General features: G+C 59.3%; 1 protein-coding gene across 3 annotated transcripts in view; it reads right to left on the bottom strand.

The window, feature by feature from the left end:
* Positions 1-1,822: 1,822 nt before the first annotated feature.
* The window catches only part of CRHR1 (corticotropin releasing hormone receptor 1), a 46,593-nt gene continuing 30,658 nt past the window's right edge, over positions 1,823-17,757 (bottom strand). For 2 of the 3 annotated variants that reach the window (XM_019437520.2, XM_019437519.2), the window contains exons 4-13: positions 14,057-14,142; positions 8,376-8,482; positions 7,532-7,652; positions 7,168-7,321; positions 6,810-6,870; positions 4,636-4,708; positions 4,288-4,373; positions 3,922-4,057; positions 3,700-3,741; positions 1,823-3,129 (exon numbers count right to left, since the gene is read on the bottom strand). In XM_019437520.2, the coding sequence (XP_019293065.2) occupies positions 2,989-3,129; positions 3,700-3,741; positions 3,922-4,057; positions 4,288-4,373; positions 4,636-4,708; positions 6,810-6,870; positions 7,168-7,321; positions 7,532-7,652; positions 8,376-8,482; positions 14,057-14,142 (1,007 nt within the window). In that variant the 3' untranslated portion in view covers positions 1,823-2,988. The other variant, XM_019437522.2, reaches the window with a different exon arrangement.

Consider the following 17,757-nt stretch of genomic DNA (forward strand, 5'->3'; position numbering starts at 1 on the left):
GGACTGAGGAGGCCTGGGGGTGGGGTTGGGGGGGAACTGAGGACCCCAGGGCAGGGGCGGGACCCCCACTCAGAGGCGGAGGAGCAGGAACCAGAAAACCAAAACCCCACGGTGCGTTTTTCCTCCACTGGTGCTCTGTGCCCATGAAGGAGGGTCCCAAGGAGAAATGGGCTGGCGTCAAGTACTTGAGGGGAAGGCCGCCTCTGGGTACGGTGTGGAGAAGTTCTTCCAGGCTTGAGCGAGGGGCCTGCCCCACAGGGACCCCCACGCTGCAGCTGCCGGCCTCTCCCCCAGTGAAGCCACGTGTGTGTCTGTTGGTCCGTCACACTCCCACTCACCCAGCCCACAAGCTGAACCTCAGGGCACAGTGACCCTCAGAAACCCTATCTGGGGGCCTGCCCTCACCCTGGACCCCCGGGGCCGTGGGCTGGGAAGGGTTAAACTCTGGGCACCTGCTCCAGGCGGCCCCTCCTCCCTTACAGTCTCTGACTGGGAGGCGTCCTGAGGCTCATCTGGACCAGGCCCTGCCTGCTCAGGGACCCTGCAGGCAGCTTCTTTGGGGACTATCAGCCTCCTCTTGGAGGTGTCCTCTGCTCTGGGCCTTGCAGTTGTTTGCTGGCCTGCGTCTTGGGGTGCTGAGTGCACAGCAAGAGCTCAGAGGGCACCATCAGCCACCGCAACCAGGAGGCTCAAGCAGGAGAGAGGGTGCTGGCCCAGCTTGGCCCCTCCGGACCTCTAGTCCAGCAACCCCCTGACGATGTCCCCCACTCCTCCCGGGCTCCTCCGTCCTTGGGAAGCGCCCGTCCCCACAGCCTGGCTTGTGCAGGAGAAGCCTTGCTCTCTCACCTCATTGGGTGAAAGGCAGAGTGGAGAAAGGTGCCTCAGTCATGGCCCTGTGACACTCAGCAGGTGCTTCTGGTCCCTCCTGGTAGATGCGTCCCTCTCCAGGGCTTCTCTCTCACCAACCCCCCCTCCGTTGCTCTGGAAGCTGTCACCCTATCTCTGTCCTGCTGCCCTGGTCCCCTCCCAGCGTCCCTGGCTGGAGACCCAGAAGCGAGCCCCAGGCTGGTGGAGAGCCTGTGTGGGGACCCCCTCCCCTGCCCCGATAGTGCAGGCTGTGGCTCCCACACACCGGTCTGTCTGGGCCTTCGGTCCTGGTCTTGCGGCCTGTGCGGCTGTGAGGCTGGGGGGAAGCGCAGGGAGATTAGCACCCCCAGGGAGCAGCCTTCCTCCCAGATGGCCCCTTGGATGGGCTGAAGGCGGGTGCGCCCCACTCCGGCTCCCCACGCTTCTGCAACAGGATTACGTTCCAGCCGCCTGCAGCGGTGGCTGTGGTGTGGCCATCGCCCCCTTCCCGCTGCCTCCCTTTCCTGGCCTCATGCCCCCACCTGCTGCCTGTGCCCCCCTTCCCTGAGTTGGTTCCGGAAACCTTGTCTCTGGGTCTGTTTCCGGGACAGTGTCAAGGCCTCCCTACCTCTACTTCCTGCTGCCTTGGGGCTGGGACACATTCCTGTCTGGTATCCTTGCCATACTCTTGCTCAAACTGTCTCCGTGGCCCCCGTCCCATCCATGGTGTCCTTGGCCAGCACTGCTCACCCATGGCCCTTCTCTCCCTATGACTCACCCCTTCGAAGAGGCGTCCTTATCGGCTGGGCTCCGCTGACCCGTGCCCCCAGCGGCTCACCTAGCACCCCAGCCTGATGGGTGTGAGTGGTATCAGGTTTCCCAGCCCCACAGTGGCCCCGAAGACTGCAAAGTGGCCTCCGTTTCTCTGCTGCGCCCTTCCCACCCACCCCCGCACAGTCCAGACCTTCACAAATGCTGGTAGAAAAGATAAATATTATTATTTACAGCAGCCATGCCCTCACAGCTGACACCCTTATCTCCCAAAGCCCTGCTCTAGTGGCCCAGTACCTCTAGACACGGGAGGGTCCAGTGGGGGCTGGCTGGTTGCCCCTAGAGTCACTTGTCCTGCTCCAGGATGCTCAGGCAGAGAGAGGCCAAGTGCCCTGCCCCTTCTATCTTTGCTTAGCTAATCACGATGCCCCAGAGGACATCCGGGGGCCACAAACTCCCTGTGACCAGCAGAGAGGCTGTCCCCGGGGCCAGACCACTGAAGCCAGCGGCAGGGGGGCCCTGAGTAGCCTCTGTCCCCTGACGAGGAGACTGGCTTTGGCCGGGGCACACCCTGGCTCTTGCTCACCAGCCACGAGGTCACCCTCCCACCCCCGTCTTTCCACAGAGGGGGAGACACCAGGGACAGGAGGTGCAGAAATCAGGGTGCAAATATTATGTGTGGCCAAGGAGGGGGAGCCTGAGTGGCCTGTGGGGCAGTAAAGTTCCAACGGTGCAAGGCAGCAAGGCAGGGCGTTTCTGCTGGAAGTGCCACAGGGCCAGATGAAGTTTCGGTGGCTGGGGAGGATCCTAGTGGCGCGGCCGATTGCCTGATGATGTCACCTGATCTATAATGACATTGCCAGGGCTTCTGCCTTGGTTCCCATCGGTATTGGAAGGCATTGCCAACACCCGGAGGCGCCATGATGGTGGTTGGGATGCTGTCACAAGAGTTTCCCATGATGCCCCTGGCAGCGAGGACAGGCCCCAGGTCTCCAGTGGGCTAACATCTTGTGCCGTGGGAGAAGACACCTTTTGGAGGGACCCGTGTGCTGCTTTGGATTTCCACCTGGCCATTTCTACTCCATTCTGATGTCGCCTCCAGGGGGGCCTGGGGCAAGGGGGAGCCAGAGGCCGTGGGCCCGGCCCAGTCTTTATAGGCTATTTCCCATCATCCCCTGGCCCAGACTGGGTCTGCTCTCATAGGCTGAACTCCCGCTCAGCTGGGGGTTCAGCCAAGGGGGACCCCCCCCCCCCAGGATGTCTGTGCCAGATGCTTCTGGGGGCGCAGGGTGTGGGGAGGCGCTGATCCCCTCCACAGACAGGGCGGCTGGCTGAGCCTGGAGACCGTCTTCCCCTCCCCGGCCCTCGAGCTCAGACAGCCGTGGACGGCTTGATACTGTGGAAGCTGACACGGGTCGGGGAGGTGGGGATGGACATGGCGCGGGCCACGCGGGCGCGGATCGAGTGCTTGTCCTGCCATCGGTGCCACCTCTTCCGGACGGCAGAGCGGACCTGTAGGCACAGAGCGGAGCATGATGTCCGAGCCTGGGTCTTAGGTCCCACCCCTCCCTTCGGGCTGCCACGAGCAGCTGTACGTGTGATGGGTCCACAGGTGCTCGGGACGCAGGTGTGAAATGCACGGGCCACCCGGAAGGTGGTGACATTCACATCGCCAATGTTGTTTATTTGCAGATTTGTTAGAGGAGGGGTGCCCTTTGCTCATCCGCATGAAGGCATCATACGGCCTTTGCCGTGAAGAGTTCCTACCTTCAGCATGCATGCACGCCCTGACCAAGGGCTCAGCCCTTCCTGGTTTCAACAAGCCTTTTCATAGACTCATTGATGAGGCTGAAGCCTTGGCTGTGCCAAATGCCTATGGGGGCAAAGGAGTGGGCTTGTCACTCCAGGAGCAGAGTGGGCAGGTGGCGGGGACCCTCCTGCGGCTCCCCGCAGCATCCCCGTTAGGGACCCAGGGGCGGGGAAGAGATGGCTGGCACGTGGAGGGCAGGAGGGGGCTGCAGACAATCTCGGGTCCCAACAGGCCCCCCTCCGTCCTGAGCTCTGGGACCCCGGCGTCCTTACCTCACTGTTGAGGAAACAGTAGAATACAGACACGAAGAACCCCTGGGGTGGACAGAGAAGGTGGGTCAAGGGCCTGCAGCAGGTGTGGCCCCACCCAACCTCCAGGCCACCACCCTCTTCCTCTCCAGAGCCTCCTGCCCCTCCAGAGCCCTGCCTGGGAGAATCCCCACCGAAGGAGGTCGGGGGACAGCCAGGGCCAGAGCGAGGGGCGGGCGGTGGTACCTGGAAGGATTCCAGGAAGGAGTTGAAGTAGATGAAGACGACCCGGGAGACCTCGTCCTCCCCGGGGTTCACAAAGAACAGCATGTACGTGATGCCCAGGAGGGGAAGCAGCACCAGAGTGGCCTTCACAGCCTTCCTGAGGTGAGGCGGGGTGGGGAGGCCCAGAGTCACAGCCCATCCCGGGACGGGTGGTGAAGAGGGCTGGGCCTGGGGGCAGGGTGCGGGGTTCCCAGGAATGTCTGAGATGGGGAGCCGGGGTTTCGGGAGGGACTGTCAGACCTGTCGGGGGTCGGGGGGGAGACCCTGGGTCAGAGGCTGGGCTCTCTGAAGCCCTCAGGATTGGGGGAGGGAGGCGGGCCGGGTTACCTGTACTGAATGGTCTCAGATGTGGTGGACGCCCGGAGTTTGGTCATGAGAATGCGGACGATGTTGAAAAGGAAGATAAAATTGATCTGTAATTTGAGCACACGGTGGGATGGTGTGGGCGTGTGTGTGTGTGTGTGTGTGTGTGCAAAATGTTGGGGGGAGGGTGGGTGGACGGGGCAGGGCCTCGGCCGTCTCAAGTCTGCTCTTGGTGTCCCTACTTCTCTCCCTCCACCTTCGTTCATGCTTACACATTCCTGGCCCCGTGCCCCCGCCTCTAGGCACGGGGACCCTGTCAGTCCACAGGAGGCACCCTTCTCTCCTGCGCCCCCCCCCCACCCAGGTTCTTACCAGCAGGACCAAGATCATGGGGCCCTGGTAGATGTAGTCAGTGTACACCCCAGGCCTTTTGCCAAACCAGCACCTAGAAAGCCACAGAGAGAAGGTAAGGGGGGAGGCCATCTGGGTCCGGTTCGGTGGCATGGGGAGGGGCGGTGCTTGGCCAGGGCAGGACTGGGGCCAGAAGCCAGGATCTGGGTGCCTCGATTCCAACCCTGGCAGAAGGTCAAGATTCCACCACAGTGCCTCAGTTATTCCATCTGCAGAATGGACACCACGCTATTATGAGATGTAAAGCTGGATACACGCAACGTGGCAGGGAGGGCAATTGTGGACCAGAGCACAGAGCGGCACAGGCGAGGGCTCAGCACACCACTGCTCCCCTCTGTCCCCACTGTGGCTCTGGCACAAGCCCACTAACTAGTGGTTCTCTGCCCCTGTCACGCAGTGGTTCCCCAACGGCTAATGACCCCTGAATCTGTTTAATTGCAGCCTCAAGGCAGAGATTCCACAGGCTCCACCTGCTGGAGAGGCAGAACTGCTTTTCATCTTCTTGAATGTCCCTCCAGAAATCTCTTGGGGGGTGGGGGATGGGGCACATGGGAAGTCCCATGTCCTTGTGCAGAGACAACGGCCCCCAGGGTATACAGACCCACGGTGCCTGGATCTCATGATGCTTCCATAAACCAGACGCTGAGATTTTTATGTGAAACCTCTTGACCTTTTAAAGGTTTGAAACAAACTCAAGGTTTCGAAAGACACCAGGGAGACCAAATGCAAGCCGTCTGGGGCCAGGTCTAGACCTTAACCCCAGGATCTACAAATTCTTTCCGGCGTCTCACCCCTGGATCCCTTCTGCTGCAGTGTCAGCACCTTACCACTAGATGGCGCTCCAGAGCCACTCAGACCGACTTTCTTAAGCCAGGCGTCTTTTCCTCCAAGACGCAGACTCACACACACTGGGTCTTCCTGTCCTCGCCTGTAATCACTTGCCCACCTGCAGGCACAGGCACCATCGCCCAGGGTTTAAGATGCCCTTGCGCCGGACCCCAACATCCGGAGCGTTACTGCCAGGCCCCCCAGCGGTGTCTGCAACTGGCCGCTCTCCCAGCCCAGGCCCCCACCCTGCCCGCTGTGCCAACGAAGGGAGAGCCCGCCGGGCGGAGTCAGGAAGGATCAGCCTGGTAAATATGAGTATCATTTTCCAGGCTCCTTGTCCAGCCCAGTGAGGTTGTGGGCAGCCCCCTTCCCTCTAGGAGGGCGGAGGGGGGACTTGTCATTGTGATGGAGATCAGCTGGAACCCCACTCAATGGGCCCCTGAGAACGCTTTGGCATGGAAGGTGCTGGCACCTCCCAGGCTGTCTATAACCATATTTTCTGCCTCTCTCTCTCAGTGATTCTCAATCTTAGCCCCTAAAATTCCTGGTGCTCACACTCCAGACCACCACTAGATGTAAGCGTTCCACCTTTGGGAGGTCAAGCCTGGGCGTTCAGACTTTTTAAAGCTTCCTGGATGATTCCAACATGAGCCAAGGCTGAGAATCACTGCAGCAGAAGTCTAATTTTCAGGGGCAACTGGGAACACCCGAGACCAAAGTCATCTCAGGACGTCAGAGCTGGAGGCTGGAAGGACCCTATGAGATCATCAAGATTAATTTCTACAAAACCCATGGAATCTTTTGTAAAACAAGTCTTAATATTTTTAGTGCCAGACATTATTCTAAATGCTTCCATATACAGGAACTCGTGTCATCCCCACAAAAACCCTTTGCGGGAGGCACTGTTGTTAGGATGCCCATTTTACAAATGAGGAAACTGAGGCACACTGGAATAACTAGCCCAAGGTCATATAACTACTTAATGACGGGTCCATGATTCAGAACCTGGGCACTCTGACTCCAGAGACTTCCAGGAACACTTATGCTGTTCTATATGGCGTGAAATCGCAAGACGGATACAGGAGCCTGAATCTACCCATCCAGCCTCACCTAGAGCACAGCACTGCTAGGGATCCTCGGACTGAGTCCAGCCCCCAGCACTCTCCCTGTATGGACGAATAATGACCCTGACTGGGCAGGTGATGTGGCCGAAGGTCCTCGGGGAATGTCAGGCAGAGCTGGGCCAGGAGCCTGGACCTCGGGGCTCAGGGGGCCCTGAGGGCAGCGAAGGGCAGGAGGTGACTCACTTCTCATTGTCGTAGTACAGCTTCCCAATGGCCCAGGCCACGATGATGGGGAAAGGCACACCTGGGGAGAGACTGGCTGTCACAGAGCCCATCGGTGGGGTCTGGAGGACGCAGGGCTGGAGGACCCCAGGGCAGCCCAGGGTCTAGAAGTGGGCAGGGGTTCCCCAGGGTCGAGCTCATACTCACTTGCCCAGCATGCCTCCTTCAGGGTGTTCCTGCTGCCCCCCATCCCCAAATGGTGCTCACCCCACCGCCCTGACCTGGCTCTGGTCTCCCAGCTCCCCCCTGCCCCAGCCAGCTGGCCAGATCTGGGTGAGGAGCGGGGAGCCCGGCTGGGGCAGGGGGCCTGTGCGCTCACCCCAGCCGATGCAGATGAACATCCACTTGCGCAGCCGGTCGGTGGAGTAGGTGAGCACGATGGCCGTGTGCAGGTAGCAGCCCTCCCCGAACATCCAGAAGAAGTTGGTCACGTGGAAGTAGTTGTAGGCGGCTGTCACCAACCTGCACCAGCCCTGCCGCCCCACCCCCACCCAGAGATGACACTGAGATGGGGGACAGGGGTGTGGCAGCGGCGGCACCCCACCCTGGGCTTGGCGCCTCCTATCGGCCAAATTCAACCCCTGCCCAGGGAACCGCTCCTGTTTTACTGGGCCCCTTTCCCAGCAGGGCAGTCCCACCCAGACCCTTCCCCTGACCGTGGGCCTGCCCCCCCCAGGACACACCACATTGCTCTGGTGGACTTCGGGGCTCATGGTGAGCTGGACCACAAACCACGTGGCATTGCGCAGGATGAAGGCCGAGACGAGGTTCCAATGGATGATGTTTCGCAGGCACCGGATGCTCCTGGGGGGCAGCAGGGGAAGGGGGGGTGACGGGAACCAGGGGAGGAAAGGAGAGATGAAGGACAGGCCGCCAGCGTTACTCCAGCCCAGGAGTATGGATGGGGAAAGCGAGGGCAGGGCTGACCGGCTGTGTCATACCAGGAGGTGGCGGCAGGGGCCCTCCGGATGCCCCCAGGGCCCTTCCGACCTGAGACCCACCCAGACCTAAGCTTGGTGGCGGAGCTGGCTGCACTGCCAGTGCTCCAGGGACCCGGGGCTGCTGAAGGGGGTGCCTCCCATACCCCCCTCCCCTCCCCGCAGCTCCCGGGTCAGAAAACACAAAGCATAAGAGGTTTCCAGTGGGATGACTCCCTCTGAGCCTTCAGGCCTGATGCTCAGCTCCTGCTCCTGCCCCCATTCCTGGCACAGACCTGCCTGGCATTGCCACCTGCGTCCTTGGCAGTAGTTCTGGACCCAGGCAAGTCCAAGCTCAAAGGCCTCCCAAATGGGTGCATCTTGGCAAGGGTGTGGGTGGCCTAAGGTGAGCCTGTAGCAGTTACTGGGCTGGGGGGGCAGAAATGACCCTGCCAGAGGCTCCAAGAGACCTGGGGCTCCCGTATCTGTCACCACCTCCCACCGAGGTGAGGGGGCAGGGCGCCCAGTGCTCCCTGCCCAGTGCCGGCCCTCCGGCATCTTACTTCTGTACCCTGCTCAGGGCCTGGGGCCAGCACTGAGTCTTTCTCACCTGAGCCGCAGAAAGAGGACAAAGGCCACCAGGAGGGCCACCAGAGAGACGCAGTGGCCCAGGTAGTTGATGATGACAGCGACGTGGTAGTGTACCTTGCTTTTCTTCTGAGGTAGGAGAGAGGGACAGATGTGAGGCTCCCACATAGCTGCACCCCTGCACCCACTGGACACGTGAGGATAGCCCCCTTAGGTGGCCGAGATGGGGTTGATAATGCTAATAGTTATTCCCCTTCCTGAGCCCTGACTATGGTCAAGCATGGCCCTGGAGCAGGGCCGTCCAGTTTGAGACTGTGTCTGTCTATCTGTCCCTGAATCCCATGCTCTGCCCACTGCTCCGTGCTATTAGACAAATCCCAGCTAACTCGGGTCTCCACATCACACAGGGTTCCCTGCTCCACATAAATGAAGACGTGTGCACAGCCCTCACGGTTCCATTCTGTCCGATCCCCAGGTGACCCTCCTGGGCACAGACACCAACCCTCTAGGACTTTTTTCCTCATCCATTTCTTTTTTTTAAAAAGTTTATTAAGTTTATTTATTAGAGAGAGAGAGAGAGCACAAGCAGGGGAGGGGCAGAGAGAAGGAGAGACAGAATCTCAAGCAGGCCCTGCACCATCAGCACAGAGATCCACATGGGGCTTGAACTCATGAACTGTGAGATCAAGAGACAGACACTTTCACTGACTGAGCCACCCAGGCGCCCCTCCTCCACTACTAAGTTGAGCCATCATCTCTTTGATTACCCAGAATCCCTCCTCGCGGAGGGAACCTGCCCCTAGTGGCCACGGAAGGAAGGGCAGTTGCATCCGCTGAATCATTACAGACCATAAGAACTCTCTAGGCTCCCTAACGCACTTTCCAGGTCCTACCCCTGATCCAGGGGGTCTGCTGGGAATGAACGGGACCCCTTCCCGGGATTATAATGAAGCCTCCCCCACCCCCCCGCCTCAGTGTTACCACTTCATTCACTGCATAAAATAAAGGAAGCTGAGAAGTGCTGTGGTCTCTTCTTTCCGGAGTAAGTAAGCTCCCTGAGGCATGAAGCCTTTTCACGTCCAGAGTGTTTTCGTATCTCTTGTCTCCTCAACCCGTTAAGGCCACCATGTAGAGGAGCTGGAAGGGAGTCTATACCTTATTTTGCAGAAAAACAGGCCTAGAAGTGTGTTTACTCATTCAAGGTCCCTCAGCCTCAAACCATCTCTTAACCAGCACGTGCAGACTGGCAAGGTGCTGAGACTGCAGATGTGGCCCCCACCCCATAATGGGGGACTGGTGGTCCCCATTGCCCAGCTCTATGCAGATTCTGCCCCCCCAAGAGCAAAGCCCCTCTTCACCCTTTCCTGGGTCCCGAGAGGGGGACACGGTAGAGCTCCATAACTGTGTGAAGGAAGGACAAATTTTGTTGAAAAGCAACCGGCTTTGCAAAGGGCGGGGGTGTGAGGGGGTCCCTGTTAGCACCTCCCTCCCCTCCCCTTCTTGGGTCCTGGGGTGGGGCCAGGCCATGAGTAAGTTCACAAAGGTCACGTTCGACCTTTTAGAGCCACTGAAGAGCTCCTGGCTCTCCACAGACCTTCCTGTCGGAATTCCAGAATCCATGGGCATCAGAGCTGGTCCTAAGGGATCGAGTCCAGCCCTACTCACTTTCCAGATGAGGAAACTGAGGCCCAAACTCACTCACCCAAGAACAAAGGATGTGCCTCTGCAGCCGGCCACCTAGCAGGCACCCGAGAAGAGGCTGAGCCCTCCCTCCCCTGCTCTTCCCAGCGCCCACCACACCCCTCCTGAAGGCACGTCCTCACTGAAAACCTCTGAGGTCCAGAAGGCCCAGGAAGCTCTGTTCTAAGGGGCTGGTTTGGAACATGGCAGGAAACCACATTAGCGGCTCAAGCTCAGAAGGGTTGAGACCCACTGAGGTATAAATGGGGACAGACAACAGAGAGGCGGGGGCAGACAGAGAAGCGGGAGAGAGGGTGGGGGGACAAGGGGAGCGGAGGGTATCTATTGGCACCGTGCAGATGGGAAGGGTCTCTGAGAGTCTGGCATAGAGCCAAACCCAGAGACTCCAGAAGATATGCACACATGCAGCCTGTCTGGAGCTCGTACTTAATTTCCTTTCATTAAATTTCCCACAAATCAGGGGCGCCTGGGTGGCTCAGTGGGTTGAGCGTCTGACTTCACCTCAGGTCATGATCTCGCAGTCCGTGAGTTCGAGCCCCGCGTCGGGCTGTGTGCTGACGGCTCGGAGCCTGGGGCCTGTTTCAGATTCTGTGTCTCCCTCTCTCTCTGACCCTCCCCCACTCATGCTCTGTCTCTCTCTGTCTCAAAAATAAATAAACATTAAAAAAATTTTTTAAAAAATTTCCCACAAATCCGTGCGGCGAAGCCCCTGGGTGATAACAGAACCTGTGGAGCTAGAAGGGCGTGACGCCCCAGCTTTGCTCAGTTGCCCAGGTGCGCAGCATGAACAGGACATGCAGGGAACCCCTTCACCGCCACCTGCCATCAGCCACACCCGCCCCTGGACCCCCACAGCAGGTTGACCCTGGGTCGCTTGGTTGGAGGTGGGATGAGTGGGATTTATTAAGCACCTACTGTGTGCTGGGCACTGTGCCAGGTGCTTTACAGATGTCACAGCTTTCCTTTCTCACAGTGGCCCTCTGAGGCTGTCCTTCTGTCTCTGTTTCTCCAGCTGAAGAGGCTGTGTGATCAGCCCAAGCTGCCTGGCCAGCAATGGGAATCCAGGTCGCCTTAGAGACCTCTCCTCCCCTCTACCCCATGGTGCATTTCCGGGAGACAAGCAGGGACTGAAAACAGACGCCCAGGACCCTCAGAGGGGCTAATGAGAGGTTTACTCCCCCGAGGATGAAAACTGGGCCAAACCATTCATGAGGGCCGCCTCTGGGTGACTCCTCCAGCTACAAGGCCCTGTGCTGCCTCCTGCCACACCAGCCTGATGCAGCCTGAGAAAGGGCAGCCTGTGAGGTGACAGGGCAGAGAGTCCAAGGAGACTGCCTGAGACACGGCAGGGCCACCCCAAGAGATGGCCAGCATTACCAGGAGACCTACCAGCCGCTCAAGAGACAGCTGGACACCCTTCGACATGGTCCGCAATACTGAGACGTGGTCAATGACACCCACAGAGAACGGCCAGCAATATCCTGAGATGTCTAGTGATACTTCAAGGGACCCCAATGACACCTGGGAGACAGCCACCATTAACTGCAGAAGTGGCCAGGATACCTGAAGGACAACGGACACAGCCAGTCCCTGGGCACCTGACCAGCACCCTGTCCCTGTTCCGTTTGGAGACCTAGGGCCGTCTGGTGCCCTGAGGAAGGTGGCACAGTGTGGCCCTAGGGCAGCGGCCCCTCCACCGCACCCTCAGTGACCAGAATCCAGTAAGTAACGAGCGCCCGGCAGACTTCCACCAGACTCTGCAAGACACGCCTTGTCCCAAACGGTGGCAGCGTCAGACCTGTACCGATGCCTGTTCAGGATGACTCAGTGCATCCTCCCTGCCGGGTCCCCGCTGCTCTTGTCCAGTATCCCAGCCCTGGTGTCTCTCCCGCCCCCGGGCCGTCCTGCTCTGTGGCTCCTCCTCGCCAGCAGGTTTCCCAAGCTACTCCCTCACCCCACCGGCGGGCACTCCAGCCCCTTGCTCCTCCAAGTGGGGTCCCCAGACCAGCGACACCAGCATCACCCAGGAGCTTGCAGGAATCTGAAGACACAGAATCTTAAGCCCTGTCAGACGTCTGAATCCTCGTTTGAGCAAGAAGCCCCAGTGATTCTTAAGCGTTTCAGAAGTTCTGGTCCAACTAGCATCACTGTGAGCAGTGATCCCCAGCCCACAAGGCTACACCCCAGAATCCCTTTCATGTCACCTCACGATGTGCCCCAAGGACCAGGCTCCCCAGCTCAGTAGAGTGTGGGGGAGGGGAGCAGATTGTGTACAAGTGTCATGGGAGGGGGGGATGAGTCTGGGCAGTGGGGGGGGGGGGGGGAGGATGTCACTGCAGTGAAGGGAGACAGTGTCCGGGGGCTGCTGGTGTGGAAAGCGGGGGCCAGTGCAGGGTGGCACTGGTGGGGGGTGGTCAGTGCCATTGCCCCAGGTTGGGCCACGGACTAGTTGGGAGCTCGTCCCCTGGTGGTGGTGGCTGAAGGCCGTCTCCTCCCTGGCCTGGCCTCTGGGAGCCCTAGCAAGCCCCACTTCACAGACAGACCTGCAAATCCATTATCTGCAATCCCCTAGGGTGTTGGGGCTTAATTAGGGCTTAGCCCCAGGCCCAGAGTGAGAAGCCTGCTGCTCCATTAATTGGAGACTTTTCTCTTCCTGTTCTCCATGGCTTGGGAGTGGATGGGGGGGGGGTGCGTCTTGAGAGCGGGGAGGGGTCTGGCGAGGCGAGAGGCTGGCAGAAGGGAATGGCATTTTCAGTAATTAAATTAATTGATTACCCAGAATGCCGGGCAACCCGGCCAGCAGGAGCTGCCGGGGAAAGCAGGGGGCGGGGGGGTGGAGGTGGGGGTGGGTAACCAGAGGTAGGGGTGGCTGTGTTACCGGTCTCCTCACCAATGACCCCCCACCCCTCTCACCCCAGGTGAGAGGAGAGGCAGAGGGGTGGCAGGTGGATGGAGCGCCCTCCAAAGGCCAAGACGCAGGCAGACATCTACCAGGGGGCAGACACTGTATTACTCCCGCCCCTTTCACAGACCAGGAAGCTGGGACTTGGTGAGGCTCAGTCTCCTGCCTGGGGTCACATAGCATGTGTGCTGGAATCAGAATCCAAACCATCCACCTCCAAAGCCCCTGCTGTCCCCGTTACACTGCCAAAGAGGGGACTGATGAGAAGCTGGTGTTTCCCCAGTCCTCCTTCTGCCCCGGACCCCACTGGTGGAGAGGGGGAGACAGACCCCTGTCATGGCAGACGGGGTGGGAGCCACAGGGTAGCCAACTAGAAGGACCGGGCTTAAATTCGAGCAGGAGGGATTTGGGTGGACCATGAACTTCTCCTGACGTTTGGGGGGCTCCAACGCAGGGGGGAGGCTGGGAGCCGCTGTGCTGTCCAGTTTTGCTCAGGTTCAAGAAGGTGACAGACGCCTGCCCCTCAGGGGTGGGGGAGGGTTATTTGTTTTAGGCCAGGAGGCTGGCCACCCGACCTACAGTTGGAGACACATCATCCGCCTCAGGCTTTGCAGACCCGCAGGTCAAGGTGGGGTGCAGCAGGGGGCTGGAGATGCCTTGCCTTCGCTGCCTCCCCCACAGCATCCCCCTGTGGGCGTGAGCTGGGCTCTAAGAGGTGTGCTGACCCGGCTTTCTGCCCGTGAGCCCCGCCTCCTTTCCTTCCACTTCCTCTACTGGGCACCAGGTAAGGAGCTCCCCACGAGGCTGAGTGGTCTTCTCCCCCACCCCACAAGCCCAAGTCTTCTGGCCCAACTATGTTTCCTGACCCCACTTCCCTCCCCCAGGCTGGACCTGGATGTGCAGCTCAGGTGGGTGGTGTGGAGAACGGAGGAAAAGCGGTCCCAGTGCATGCAGACGGAAGGAAGGGAGGAACAAGGACCCAACTCATCTGTGTCGGAGCCGGTGGCTGCCCTCTTGGCTCCCCTCCCCTGGAGATGGCCGCTCAACGGGTCGGGTGCCCGTGCTGGGGCCTGACCCACCCTCTACACGGGCAGACTCACCTCCCCACTGAGGATCTCCTGGCATTCCGAGTAGTTCACACGGGCGGCCCAGCTGCCGTTGGCCAGGCACTCCCGGTAGCCATTGTCTGGAAAAAGGAGAGAGAGTCAGAGGGATGCGTGGGCTCCTCTCCCAAAGAGCAACCCAGGCATCTGTCTGTCTATTGGGCTGTCCATCTATCCATCCATCTGGGCCAACACAAAGGCCTGCTTGCTGGGGGCTCTGGGGTTGAAGTTGAGGAGAGAAGCCACCTGCCTTTCTGCCCACCGGCCCCAATGGGGGCTCAGTGACGGCCCCAGTGCCCGCCCGTGGGACCAAGGCTCTGCCCACCCAGGTTTCCATGATCATGTTCACGGGACTGGCCCACGGGCAGGCTTGACCAGCTTACTGTGGCTGTCCCCTTGCAAGGCCTTAGATGGCAACAGATTATGTGGTAGGTGCCCTTCTGAGAAACATGACAGCAAAAAGGATGATGGGATCTGATGAGTCAATTCTCCGTCACAAGGCTGGGCATGATATGGTGGAAGGGTATGTGGTGACAGCTCGGGTGGCATAGTGAAATGACGGTTTTATATGGTGACTCTCCGTGGTGAGGTTTCCCAAGGGGGGCGGGGGGTCCTCACGTGGCAACGTTTCACATGGGGTGGGGCTCGCAGAGCAGGTGTTTGGGGAAGGTCCTCGTAGTGACGTTGCTCTACAGCAGGATTTATGCTGGAGGGTCATGTGGTGGGCTCCTCCAAGGTGAAGGCCTCTTAGGACAGAAAGTGACAGGTGGCAGGAGTGTGCTGGGGGATGTCACGGGTGGTGGCCCTCACAGGATCCACTACAACCAGCTCCCAGCCTGGCACGTAGCACTTGGAGGAAAAGGCAGGAGGGCAGCCCCAGGAGGTGTGGGGGTCTGTGCAGCCACCACACTGGACTGTGGCCCGGAACCTGTCACCTTCTAAAGAGATGGGGAGCAGCCTTGTGATCTGAGCTGAAGCCTGACAGCAGCGGGACAAGAGTGAGATGATGGGGTGGGCATTGGGGGGGGGGGGGGAGATGTGCCTGCCTCCCGGAAAGAGGGCACCATGGTCTGGCCTTCAGGACCACAAGGCTGAGGTCTCTCTGAAGTGCTCCCTCTGGGCTCTGCAGGCCAGTGGGGAAATGAAGCTAAATGCATTTTTCAAGCTCTGCCCAGCTTCCCTACCCAGCTGCGCTGAGCCCTTGGGCAGAGTTGGCGAAGGAGCTGCTGATTCTCTCCTAATTGCTAAATGAGGGATAAGCAACCAGAGGGCTGAGGGCGCAGCGACTAGGATTTCAGGAAGGTCTGGAAGGAGGCGAGGAACCAGGGGGAATCCAGTGTGTCTGCCACGGACCGGATGTGCCTGGGACCACAGGCTGCTCTGGGGTGTCTGCAAAGGAAGGGACTTTGGGCAGAGATTGGGTTGGCGGAGGCGTGCAGGTGGGGGAGGGGAGACAGGGATGGGGTCTTGCTTTAAGCAAGAGCATGGCTCTTAATCCAGGCCGCCTCGGTTCAAATCCTGGCACCACTCCTTCCTAACTGCGTGACCTTGGGCAAGCCACACAACCTCTCAGCTTCCTTATCTGCAAGAGAGGAACAAACTTCACAAGGGCGCCTGCCTCGATGGTTGAGCGAGCATTTTTAGGTAACATGTGCCGAGTGCTTGGGGTCTACCCGGCTCGTAGTGTGAGCTATTATTTTCATTATTATTGTCTCGGAACTGTTGCTTGTATAACCTTCCATGAGATTCAGGACATGTCACTGATCCCTATCAGAGTGGGTACTGGCTGGGGTTACAGGAGATGCCTCCTTGACTCAAGCTCCCCTTTGGCACCCCGCGTGTCGGCGGGGGGGAGGGGGGGCAGCCTGGAGCCCTCTCAGGACAGGTTATCCGGAGGGAGCAGGCTTTGGCGGGAAGGGAGGAGGTGATCCTGAAAAGAAACACGCAGCGAGTCGTTGCCAGGGAGGAGGCGACCTCCTTGTCTTTAATTGCTGAGCTGAGCAGTCCTCCCGGAGAGTCTTGGGAAAATGGATTATTTTTGGAAAAGCTTCCCATCCCTTTGAAGATCAGATACAGCAGGAGGAAGGGCATTTCGGAAAAGGTTTGGAAGTCCTGGCAGTGCCTCATCAGCAAATGAATTAATTAGGGCCTAACGATTAGGTACAATTCTGGGTTCCCGGTCACTGCTGATTACACGGGCGTATTCCTTATCTTTCTGGAGCTGGGGGAGTCTTCTGGCCCCGCCTCCACGTCCAGGGACCATCGCCCAGCTCCTCTCCTGGGATCAGAGAGGGAAGAGCAAGGGAGCAGAGAGAGCACCTCACTCAAACCTCCCTCCCATCCTGCAGGTGGAGAAACTGAGGCCCAGTTACGGGCGGAGCTGGGGCTAGAACCCAGGACTCCCGGCTTCCACTTGAGGCAGGGCTGGCTAATCAAGCAGCACGTGCCCAGGCACCAATGCCTTTATTGGGGTCACACCAAGTCACCTTGGAGACAGGAGTGGATGGAGCTCATGGGGAGTGGCAGGACTGTAGCCACAGAGAGCCTGGCCGGCCCCACTCAGGAGTGTGGACTTGACCATGGAGGCAATGGAGAGCCGCAGAAGGCTCGACTCCAAGCAAGGGTGTGACAGGGTTAGATGCTTGGACCGGGGCCATGGCCCCGGCGATGGAGGGAAAGTAGTCTTGGACGTGAAAATCACTTTGGAGGTGAAGTTGAAGGATCTGGCAACTGTGGAGACACAGAAGGGCCTCTCTCTTCCTGGAAGCAGCCTCCCTGTCCCCACCACGCACCAGCCCCAGTGCCGCCTCCTTCCTGGGAGCTCCGGAAGGACTGGGCATTGTGGCATTGTGAGTGGAGCCGTGGCCCTGCCTGGCGCTTTGTGACCTCAGACGGCTGTCAGCCTCTGTCTCGGTTTCCTAATTGTAAAATGGGCCCTACTAAATTGGAGGCTCCGAGCCTCGAGCTCGAGCCCTGAGCTCTCTTCTTAGGTCCTTCTGCCCTTCCCCCTACCCACACGTCTCCTCGCACCCACTCAGTCTTTCTCCTCTCAGGGTCCAAAATGTGGTTGCAGACACGTGAAGCTGTGTGGACTGGCTCCCTGCCCTAACTGGAAGCCTCCCCAGGGACTTCCCACCCCTCCTTGGTTGCAGCCACCAACCCTAACCCCCTTATGTAGCTGGTAAAGGAGAGGGGGCAGAAGGAGGAATGTGGGAGTTCTGAGCTGAACGAAGTCTTAGAAGCCATGCTATCCAGCCTTCTCCATCGTCAGACCAGGGGCCAGGGGCCGTAAGAGGGGGAAAATGTGTTAAGGTCACATGGCAAGTCTCCGAGTGAACCACCCGGTGTTTGTGGTCACCCTCGGTGCCCCCGTGGGCCTCTGAGCTCAGGCTCACCAGCCCCAAGAACACACCCCTAGGGACCCCCACCCTCCCCTCAGATGGGACCGGGCCCCTGGCCCACAGCTGCTGTCCTCCTGATAAGCAGGAGCTGTGAGTCATTGGCAGGGGAGAGCAAATTAGTTCTGAGGGTGACAGGTAGGGTAGCAAGTTGCTGCAAAGCCTGGAGGTGGAAGCTCAGGGCCTCAGGGTAGCGAGGTGTTTACATGGGGATCGAGTATCCAACAGACCCTGGGCAGTTCTCCCCCACTCCCAGCAGACCTGTGGGCTTGCATGCCAGGCCAAACGCCCTGCCTGTGG

This window comes from Panthera pardus, unplaced genomic scaffold (assembly GCF_024362965.1).
Source record: "Panthera pardus isolate Hobbes unplaced genomic scaffold, ASM2436296v1 HiC_scaffold_3, whole genome shotgun sequence".
NCBI lineage: Eukaryota > Metazoa > Chordata > Mammalia > Carnivora > Felidae > Panthera > Panthera pardus.